At 38.2% G+C, this 10,690-nt stretch overlaps 7 protein-coding genes across 7 annotated transcripts; 1 reads left to right on the forward strand and 6 right to left on the reverse strand.

Moving 5' to 3' along the window:
* Positions 1–752: 752 nt before the first annotated feature.
* On the reverse strand, positions 753–1,346 carry NEPG_02562 (uncharacterized protein; the record flags this gene model as incomplete). Its single annotated transcript, XM_013204935.1, has 1 exon — positions 753–1,346. One exon carries the CDS (start codon positions 1,344–1,346, stop codon positions 753–755), a length of 594 nt encoding a protein of 197 aa, XP_013060389.1.
* A 65-nt stretch (positions 1,347–1,411) lies between these two features.
* Positions 1,412–1,840, reverse strand: NEPG_02563 (uncharacterized protein; the record flags this gene model as incomplete). Its single annotated transcript, XM_013204936.1, has 1 exon — positions 1,412–1,840. The coding sequence occupies one exon, from the start codon at positions 1,838–1,840 to the stop codon at positions 1,412–1,414; it is 429 nt and encodes a 142-aa protein (XP_013060390.1).
* Positions 1,841–2,087: 247 nt separating this feature from the next.
* NEPG_02564 (uncharacterized protein) lies at positions 2,088–2,651 on the reverse strand (the record flags this gene model as incomplete). Its single annotated transcript, XM_013204937.1, has 1 exon — positions 2,088–2,651. A coding segment is annotated over one exon (564 nt), but the record flags the coding sequence as incomplete, so codon positions are not given.
* A 181-nt stretch (positions 2,652–2,832) lies between these two features.
* Positions 2,833–3,054, reverse strand: NEPG_02565 (uncharacterized protein; the record flags this gene model as incomplete). The annotated part of the gene is made up of 1 exon (XM_013204938.1): positions 2,833–3,054. The coding sequence occupies one exon, from the start codon at positions 3,052–3,054 to the stop codon at positions 2,833–2,835; it is 222 nt and encodes a 73-aa protein (XP_013060392.1).
* A 1,670-nt stretch (positions 3,055–4,724) lies between these two features.
* NEPG_02566 (uncharacterized protein) lies at positions 4,725–7,538 on the reverse strand (the record flags this gene model as incomplete). The annotated part of the gene is made up of 1 exon (XM_013204939.1): positions 4,725–7,538. One exon carries the CDS (start codon positions 7,536–7,538, stop codon positions 4,830–4,832), a length of 2,709 nt encoding a protein of 902 aa, XP_013060393.1. The 3' UTR covers positions 4,725–4,829.
* A 971-nt stretch (positions 7,539–8,509) lies between these two features.
* NEPG_02567 (uncharacterized protein) lies at positions 8,510–9,069 on the forward strand. Its single transcript, XM_013204940.1, has one exon. The coding sequence runs from the start codon at positions 8,662–8,664 to the stop codon at positions 8,905–8,907; it is 246 nt and encodes an 81-aa protein (XP_013060394.1). The 5' UTR covers positions 8,510–8,661; the 3' UTR covers positions 8,908–9,069.
* An 81-nt stretch (positions 9,070–9,150) lies between these two features.
* On the reverse strand, positions 9,151–10,690 carry NEPG_02568 (uncharacterized protein; the record flags this gene model as incomplete). Its single annotated transcript, XM_013204941.1, has 1 exon — positions 9,151–10,690. A coding segment is annotated over one exon (1,437 nt), but the record flags the coding sequence as incomplete, so codon positions are not given.

Consider the following 10,690-nt stretch of genomic DNA (forward strand, 5'->3'; position numbering starts at 1 on the left):
TTTAAGGTCGGGAGAGTGTGTGTGTCTGTGTGTGTCTGTGCCCGTCTGTCTGTGCTGAGTACTGTGCTCTGTGTGTGTGTACGTGTCTGTGGTGTATTGTTCCCCACTCTGCCTCTCTTAGCACACTCTCTCCTATTTCTGCTTAATCTCTTCTCTCTGCCTTCTCTATCACTCTGTGCCTGTCTGCTGCCTTCTGCCCCCTCCCACACCCCATGCACTGTCTGTATCGGCCTGTGTGTGTCTAGTTCTACTCCTCTAGTTCTACTCTGTTTCCTCTAGCTATATTCTGTTTCTAATTTATTTTAGTATTATAATAGAGAAATAAATACAATTTGTATACTATTATTATCTTCCATGTACAATTTATTTTAATTATAAAAGTATTACTATACGTGCTGTTTTATTCTTAATACAGCAGTAGATATCTCACACCACACACCACACACAAATTAACACATAACACATGACATGATGACACATACCAGGTGGCATGTGGTGAGTATTACTCCTGTCTGTGCTGGCTGCATGCAGTGCTGCAGTAGTACACTCTGTGCGCTTGCTCTGATTGCTCTGGCACTCTTTTTAGATTGCTCCCCTGCTGGATAGTAAATGCCGTGGAATGCGCGTGCTGTCTGCCGTGCTTACTTCTCTTGTAAATAAGTGCTTCTTCTCGCTTGTTCTGCGCTGCTCTTGTGTGTACTCTCTGTATACCTGCATTCTTCTTGTTTCTTTTTATTTGCCGTCTGTATATATTAGAAGACGAGGTTCGTTGGCTGCTCTTCCTCCTCCTGGCTGCCATTGAACACCGACACTTTCTCTTCAGGCTTTTTTCGAACAGCAGGCACACCAGCGGTCCCGAAAATAAAATTGTTTAGCTTAATAATGGATTTTTCATGGTCTAGAACAAGGGAACGCAGTATCTTTTGTGACTCGCTTACATTCGTATTTATGTTTTCTATGGCCGTGTCTGTCTCTCGTATGTTGGCCATGAACAGCGCACTGACATTCGCTTGCTTATTTATCGTCTCTTTTAGTGCTTCAATCTCTTCCTCTAGCTGCACAGTTTTCTCCTCGTCGCTTGCCATGCGCTCTTGCAGTAGCTGTATAAGCACCCTGGGGTCTGTCTGGCCTGTATTCGGGTTCTCTGCCACTGCCTCTTTTGAGACGTGCTCTGCCTCTTTTTTACATGGATCTAGTGCTTGCGTGGCCTGGCTTTGTTGCTCTTCTTTTGGTTTGAGTGCGTACATAAACATGGATGTAGTGGTAAGAATGGTTAATGTGACTATTAGTGCTCCTAGAGCATACTTCTTTATTTGTATACTTCGGGTTATATCTGTGCTCTGCATTTTTATTTTTTATTCTTCTTTCTGCTTTATATACACAGTGTGATCATTTGATTGATTAATGTATATCAGTGATGTGTCAGAGTAATGAGTGTGTTCGGGTCTTTTTGTGCATAGCCGTGTTTGTTCTCTCTGCGTGCATGTAGTGCCCACTCTGCACACTCTCTGCCATCCCTCGCTAGTTTCAGTGTTTCTAGTGCCTTTGGTAGTAATGCAGTGGTGATAGTACTGTCTGTGCTGTCTGTAACTAAAACTGTCCTCTCTAGAATGTGAAGCTCTTTCAACCATCCGAAGCCTCTGAGTGCATCGAGTGTGCTCGTGCAGATGAGTGGCCTGGTCACTGCTAGACCGTGTGCTTCTCTGAACATCCGAAACTCACTGAATGCATCTTTATGGAGCGTGAAGTCATACCAGGATACTGCCGAATAAACAAGAGACAGGTGAATTGGAACATAATAAGTGAACAGCGCATGGATAATAAATGGGCTGTATGTCATCCCCTCTGGATACGAAAGAGTGTGCCAATAGATACAAAGTCTTATACCCCACTGCATGCGCACTCCCTCTCTGCATGCATGCAGTGCCTTCCGCAGTGTTCTTGTCTCTGCTGCCTGTGTATGGAATTGGTGTGTAACTCAAACACAGATGTGCCCCAGTGCATAATAATTGATTCATTCACCTGTAAATCACTGTGCCTCTTCGGGTGCACACCCAGCGCGTCTGGATGCTTTCGGGCAGTGCACTCTAGTACTTCTGCCACCCCCTTTCTTGTGGACTGCACACAGAGTCATCTGCTGCCTCTTGATACTCGGGTTGCAGTGGATGTATTATGCCCGTCATATGAACAGTGCCTAGTACGCCTTCTGCCCCTCTAACCGCCGGATTTATCTCCTTGGAGTTTCTTGGAGTGATGCAGTGTGTAGACAAACACCCTGTGCTGGATGCCTCTTCTACTGGCACTTCTTTCTCTGCACCGCACGCACTGCACTGCATATACTCTGTCCCAGACAACAATGCACCTGCTGTGCCCTGTGAGCCCCCTCCACTCCCTGCCTTGCTGTCTGATGCCTGTGTTTCTTCTGGTACTGTCTCTTCTCCCCCACACAATGAACTGTCTGCGCAGGTGCACAGTGCACTCTCTGCCACTCTCGCACCTACTGCTCTCTCAGTGCCTCCTTTGTGAACTGCGTGGGATGTCTTGTCCCCTGTGTCTAGTACGCCCGCTCTCTCTCCACACTGTGTACTACTGTATCTGGCATGCTCTGTGCTATCCTGCCTTCTTTGCCTGGTGCTCTTCTCTCTTTCCACAATAAATACTTTTTATTTATTAAACTCGTGTGTGGTGCACTCTCTACTCTCACCACTCTTATTTCCACGGCGGTTTCAGATGGTATACGCTCAGTGCCTGAACTGCTCTGCCCTGTCTCTCGCACTGCCCCTGCTGTTCTCTCCCACTCAGCACACTCTCTGTGTCTGTGCTGCCTTGCATTCACACACTGCCTGGTGGCCCTCTGTTCTCTGTGCCTCCTATTATGCTGTCTCTCTTACACTCTGCACATTTCAGGCTATTTTGAAGTACTCTCTGAGTATCCTCTCTGCTCTCTGTGCCTTCTGTTTCTAGTCTGTGCCTTGCTGTGCATACTGCCATGCCCACTCCCACTGCACATGCAAGTGTGAACAGTAACAGTAAGACTCTTACGCCCTTCTTCATTAAACTAAAATAAAGCAGTAATAAAGCAGTAATAACCCGAATAAAATAGAAGATAACACACCACTGTACATGATCTAATATACAGCAATAAATCACTCTGATGCACTCATACAGAATACAATCCATCCAGTGCGGCTTTTGAGTGCGCGCCTGCTCTGACTGGGTGTATAACAGCCGCCTATGTGCACTCTAGTGATTTATGGCTGTATCTAGTGTATATACTGCCACTTAATACGTTAATACATGCACTTTCTCTTTTTACTTCACACTTCCTAGTATTACACTCCTCTTTCTTTTTCTCACGCTTTTTCTTTTATTACCACTGTACACTGTTATAGAGAAGAATGAGTGTGCTACCACTCTATTCTCCCACCTCAAGTGTCCCCTCTCGTACTGCCCGCCTCTTCTCATATGGCCCCTCTGGGTGCACTCACTCTAGCCACTTCACTCCACGGCCTAGTATTCTGTCTGTCTACGTCTTTACTTATTCTATTTATTAATACCCTTCTCTGCCATAGTATATATAAAGTACACAGCCATATAATAATGCAGCCATATAATAATTCGGGTTGTGGCAGTGCATGTGTAGATATAGTGCCCCTTTATGCGTGCATATACTCGGTATGCAGTACATTTAACCCGAATTGTTTCAGATAAGAGTGCTAACACCCTGAAATTCATAGTACTATCTATACATCTTATACACCCAGTGATTGAATGCACAATGCGCCCTGTCTGTGCACCTGCCAACTACTGCCAATTACCCCTCTATTTCAGAGTGTATGCACTGTATAACCTAGCTAGTGCACAGTAGCACAGTAGCACAGTACTTCTCCTGTCATACACTCTCTGGTGTACCTCTCTGACCCACTCTATTTCAGGTCATTCTGCCCCTTCTTCTTTCTTTGTTTTTCTCGCCCGCTATCTCATCCCCCGCCTCTTTACTGTGCCAGAGTGCCTTAGAGTGTGCCCTGCCTTGTTATTTCGGAGTGCACTCTCTTCTGCTCTACTTTGTGTTTTCTGAATTATTTGCTCTCTCTTCTCTTCTATTTATAGTATATACAGTATAAAAGAAAAAGAATTTCGAATATTTCAGATATTTCAAAAGAAGGCCACAAAGTGCCTAGTTCGGCGTGTAGAGTGGTGTGTCTTCCTACTGTGTGCTTATTTTGGATGGAATGACACCCAGTATGCATGCGCTGTCTGTATCTGCTCTCCCGCCACTGTGCTGTTATTCTCAGATTATTCTCTGTTTATTTGCCATATGCCTTACATGGTTTATTAAAACAAAAGTGCTTGGTACTACTCCACACAGCTTTCTTCTGTCCAGTTCTCTCAGAATGCTTTCTGCCCATATATTGTTGGGTGTGGATAACGAGATCCAGAATGCCAAGCAATGGATGATGTTTAAAGTGCCAAAATAATAAGTGCCAGCCTTTATGATGGAAAGTCGGCTATATAAGGACAGCCTGTATTAAATAACAAGTTTTCACATGTCTATGCCTTCCAGGAAAATTCGGGTTATTCGGGTTATTAAAGACATGTCAAATTGAATTTAGGATATATGATGCTTTCAACCCGTTAGAATTTAGAGAAATACTGCTGTGTTATAATAATATACTGTAGTTAATATTGAATTTTTATTTTATTTTATTTTTTTATTTATTTCTATGCTCTGCCAATAAATCTGCGTATATAAAGAAAAGCAGTATATTCTTACACCTTATATACAAACAATCCAATGTTCACTTATGCATTTCTACGTGTGGAAGGATTCAAGACTCACTGGAAGATTCCTCGTTTGCTGAGTTAAGTGCGCTGTTTATTTTGTTCATAATACAGTTGTACTTCTCAACACTTTCAGGGATTTCTTTATTGCACAGTAGATCCTTATTCTTTTTTAAATATTTCAATATATAGGAATGGTTAAGAAACATACAATCCCATTTGTTGTTTCTATTAAAGCTATAATTAACGTCTATTTGATCCATTAGAGTCTTTGTAATCTCTTTCCTATCATCTAAACTGTAACAATCATTTGATCCTATAATGGCAATCCATCTTAAGTAAATAACAAACATATTTGATCCATCTGGCTGAATAACTGTTTCATCTATTATTTTTATAAACTCTAAAAACATTTCAGTTGGCTCATTACTATTTATAGAACAATTCACTATACCTCTAATTAAGAACAAACTTGAAATAATATCATACTTCTCATCACTATTTACCACGACCATCATCAACTTTTTAATGCACTCTAATTTAACATCTATGGAATAGTCTGAATTACGTAAGATGTCACTAATTATTGCATCAAAATTATATGGAGTGATTGTAGTAACCTCTTCCCAGCAGCTCTCAATTCTTGGATAGTAGTCATTGCTGTCTTTATTAAGCAAGCAATAAAACAGCATCCTTCTTCTTGTTGCTGAATCATCCAATGGAGTGCTTCCTATGAGATTATTGGTAAACCGAACTAGTGAATTATTTTTTGGTAGAGTATTATTTACGTGCACGGCCAAGAAGTATTTAACAATGTTTACTTTTTGTTTAACAGATAGAATCATCCCGTGAAGGAAAATATCATTTATATTAACATGGTTACTTCTAATACTTTCTTTAATCCGGATAAATACAGACTTTTGCTCCATCTTAGCAAGTTCTATGTTTATGCACTGTCTAATTGTGCATGCTGTGTAACTCTCTATACTACTATAAGTATTCTGTATTTCAGTCAGCTTTTCTTTAATAATATTTTTGTCTTCACTAGACAATAGGTCTTCCAATAATCTTATTGTACAATGACCAGGAGTTATCTTTGCTAATATTCCATTTTTTTTCTTATTGAAAGTATATACTAGCTTAAACTTACCAAATAAGTCCATCTTTTTATCTTCTCGTGTACCTACTATAAATTTGTCACACTCTACTTCAAGGTTCTTGTTATTTGATAGCTCCTTGAATATTGTAGTCAAGCTTTCTTCTATATCAAGCTTATCATCAACCTTCTTATTAGAAAGAAGTTCTTCTATGTGCTCAATTTCTTTAACCACTTCTTCTTTGCTTCCAGTTACATTCGATAAAACATAGAGAATATTCAACAAACTGCTGTCCAGCTCATTCGTCTTCTCCTTTAAGTAAAGAATCTTGTCATTCTTCAAGTCTGCTATCACTCTACACCAATCTTCGTGCATTTCATAGTCAGTGGCTTCTCTTGGCTCAGTGTACTTTTTAAAGAAGTCTTTCAGTGGCTTAGTTTCTTTATTGTCGGGCAGATGGTCTGTATTGTACTTCTTTTTATTTGGATCATATACTAAGCATAAGAAAAGACCCATCAGAGTCGTTTCTACACAATTGGAGTACTTTCTGCTTTCATTGTTTATGAACTCGCCCTTTTCCCGATCATATGCTTTAACCCGAGTATAGGAAGGAAGCTGTGATGAATCCATGAATGGAAATATTTTATACTTGTCTATTGTATCCTTAAGATCGCAAATAATCTTAGTGTGGTCGATTTTACTTTGCCGTGCACTTTCTTGTATAAAGCACTTGTTAAGTACTCTTTTGTATGACTTTTTATTTTTTATCTGGTCATTCAAGAGAGTATATACAGCATTTACAAACTCAATATACTTTTCTTTTGTGTCAATAAACTCGTATATGTACGACTGAATAAGGAACTGGGACGTGTTCAAAAATTCTCCTGTCATGAACTGCTCATACGTAGTTGGCTCAGTGGGCAGTCCTTCCATTGCACTTGGATTTGCACTGTTATTGTTTATATACTTTTTAAGGAATTCAATAAGACTCAGTAAATTTTCGTTTGTTCTTGGCTGGTTAATGTATGCAGTTGTTCCATCTGCACTTTTTAGAACAAGTTTTTTCTCTTTTTTCTTTGTTTCTATAGTAAAAGGAACATCCACCTGCTCAGACAGAAGGAAAAGGACTGCCATAATGTGCATGCACTCTGGCTTTACTCTATCTTTTATAAGAAATGAATAAATTGAATCCTGTCTTCCTGATACAATAGAAAATGACCCGTCGGTCGAAGGAAACATTTTGACTAGCAGTGCATGGGACTGTGTGAGATATTCATTCTTTTTTGTGTCCACACAAATATCATCATATGCCAGGTCATTTACTGGCTCTCTTGTATAAGTATAAATTGTTTCGTAATTTTCATCTTTTTGTTCCAATTTATACATTGTGTCTATTTCTGGCGCATATAATCGTTTGTTGTACATACATCCGCTCTTGTGCATGATATATCCTCTGAGCGGATTTAATGGTCCGTCTGGATGTATTAACAAGCTATCTTCTTCAATAACTACTGAATCTCCTATTGTCTTTATATCACTCAGTTCAAGTCTTGCACACACTGTGTACATCATTATTAACAGTTTTATGATCATACTGTTTTTCATGCTATGTATAAATAAAATATTTTTTATTACCCGATTCGTTTTTTTTAATTTCATCTAATTAACGATCTTTTATTTTGATATTTATATTTTAATTTAGAGGGGTCTTTCAACTAATTGGTTGTTGCTTACCTCTTAACGGACCAATCAAATACTGTTCTTCGTTATATTGATTGATCAAATCAACTTGGCCTAATTAATTGGTCATTATTTGATTGGTACACTATTTGAGTGGTATGTTTCATAGTATAGCAGTATTTACAATAACACATTGGCTCTTTGGATTAAATATACTGTTATGCCCTATAATACACACTTTGCCTTCTATCTCCTCATTTGTTCTCTTTCTGTTTAGTCTCCTTCTCTTTTCTTTCTCTTCCCATTCCTCCCTTCTCTCTCTCTTCTCTTTCTCTTTTTATTATTCTGTTTATATAGAAGGTATAATAATTCAATATGTAACACGTACACTAATAAAAATATTACTATACAATTTATTTTAAGTTTATTTATTTGCTCTTATATAAATATATCCAATCCCTAGCAGTCAAAGACATTAGCTTGTTACAGCCACCCTAGAATATTAGGAACGGCTTAGGAAGTATAAGGAAGGGAGTTAGTGGTATTTAACAACCGCCCATTTGACTTCTTCCAAACCTTAGATTAATAAGCTGTTTTAAACTAAAAAATCGGTTCTTCTTGATATACTCGATATAACCAGAATGCACAATGCGCCCTGTCTGTGCACCTGCCAACTACTGCCAATTACCCCTCTATTTCAGAGTGTATGCACTGTATAACCTAGCTAGTGCACAGTAGCACAGTAGCACAGTACTTCTCCTGTCATACACTCTCTGGTGTACCTCTCTGACCCACTCTATTTCAGGTCATTCTGCCCCTTCTTCTTTCTTTGTTTTTCTCGCCCGCTATCTCATCCCCCGCCTCTTTACTGTGCCAGAGTGCCTTAGAGTGTGCCCTGCCTTGTTATTTCGGAGTGCACTCTCTTCTGCTCTACTTTGTGTTTTCTGAATTATTTGCTCTCTCTTCTCTTCTATTTATAGTATATACAGTATAAAAGAAAAAGAATTTCGAATATTTCAGATATTTCAAAAGAAGGCCACAAAGTGCCTAGTTCGGCGTGTAGAGTGGTGTACCTTCCCACTGTGTGCTTATTTCGGATGGAATGACACCCAGTGTGCATGCGCTGTCTGTATCTGCTCTCCCGCCACTGTGCTGTTATTCTCAGATTATTCTCTGTTTATTTGCCATATGCCTTACATGGTTTATTAAAACAAAAGTGCTTGGTACTGCTCCACACAGCTTTCTTCTGTCCAGTTCTCTCAGAATGCATTTTGTTCATATATTGTTGGGTGTGGATAACGAGATCCAGAATGCCAAGCAATGGATGATGTCTAAAGTGCCAAAATAATAAGTGCCAGCCTTTATGATGGAAAGTCGGCTATATAAGGACAGCCTGTATTAAATAACAAGTTTTCACATGTCTATGCCTTCCAGGAAAAAACAGCTTAGACCGATTATTAAAGACATGTCAAATTAAAATTAGGATATATGATGCTTTCAACCCGTTAGAATTTAGAGAAATGCTGCTGTATTATAATAATATACCGTAGTTAATATTGAATTTTTATTTTATTTTTTTATTTTATTTATTTCTATGCTCTGCCAATAAATCTGCGTATATAAAGAAAAGCAGTATATTCTTACACCTTATATACAAACAATATTCACTTATGCATTTCTACGTGTGGAAGGATTCAAGGCTCACTGGAAACTTCCGAGTTTGCTGAGTTAAGTGCGCTTTTTATTTTTTCTATAAGATAGTCGTATTTTTCAACAATTTCTGGGATTTCTTTATCACAAAATAGATCCTTACTCGTTTCTAAATTTTCCAATATATCGAAATAATTGTCACGAATCCAACTATCCCATGTGTTATCTAGATTAAAATTATAATTAACATCTATTTGATCCATTAGCGTCTTTATAATCTCTTTCCTATCATCTAAACTGTAACAATCATCTGATCCTATACTGACAATCCATCTTAAGCAAATAACAAACATATTTGACCCATCTGGCTGAATAACTGTTTCATCTATTATTTTTATGAACTCTAAAAGTGTTTCAGTTAGTTCATTAGTCTTTATAGAAAAATCCACTATACCTCTAATTAAGAACAAACTTGAAATAATAACATACTTCTCATCACTATTTACCACGACCATCATCAACTTTTTAATGCACTCTAATTTAACGTCTATGGAATAGTCTGAATTATGTAAGATGTCACTAATTATTGCATCAAATTTATATGGAGTGATTGTAGTAACCTCTTCCCAGCAGCTCCCAATTCTTGGATAGTAGTCATTGCTGTCTTTATTAAGCAAGCAATAAAACAGCATCCTTCTTCTTGTTGCTGAATCATCCAATGGAGTGCTTCCTATGAGATTATTGGTAAACCGAACTAGTGAATTGTTTTTTGGTAGAGTATTATTTACGTGCACGGCCAAGAAGTATTTAACAATGTTTACTTTTTGATCAACAGATAGAATCATCCCGTGAAGTAAAATATCATTTATATTATCATGATTATTTCTAATACTTTCTTGAATTCGGCCCAATGCATACTCCTTTTCCATCTTAGCAAGTTCTATGTTTATGTACTGTCTAATTGTGTATGCAGTGTAACTCTCTATATTACTATAAGTATTTTGTATTTCAGTCAGCTTTTTTTTAATAATATTTTCCTCTTCACTAGACAATAAGTTTTTTAATAATCTTATTGTACAATGACCAGGAGTTATCTTTGCTAATATTCCATTTTTTTTCTCATTAAAAGTATATACTAGCTTAAACCCACAAAATAAGTCCATCTTTTTATCTTCTCGTGTACCTACTGTGAATTCGTCACACTCTACTTCAAGATTCTTGTTATTCGATAGCTCCTTGAATATTGTAGTCAAGCTTCGGGTTATATCAAGCTCATCATCAACCTTCTTATTAGAAAGAAGTTCTTCTATATGCTTAATTTCTTTAACTACTTCTTCTTTGCTTCCAGTTATATCCGATACAACATAGAGAGTATTCAACAAACTGCTGTCCAGCTCATTCTTCTCCTTTAAGTAAAGAATCTTGTCATTCTTCAAGTCTGCTATCACTCTACACCAATCTTGGTGCATTGTATAATCGGT

The sequence above is a fragment of the Nematocida parisii genome (genome assembly GCF_000250985.1).
Source record: "Nematocida parisii ERTm1 unplaced genomic scaffold supercont1.9, whole genome shotgun sequence".
Classification (NCBI taxonomy): domain Eukaryota; kingdom Fungi; phylum Microsporidia; genus Nematocida; species Nematocida parisii.

Bases quoted from the DNA above. Each gene is read 5' to 3' on its own strand.
- NEPG_02567 (XM_013204940.1), top strand. From the start codon at position 8,662: ATGACACCCAGTGTGCATGCGCTGTCTGTATCTGCTCTCCCGCCACTG.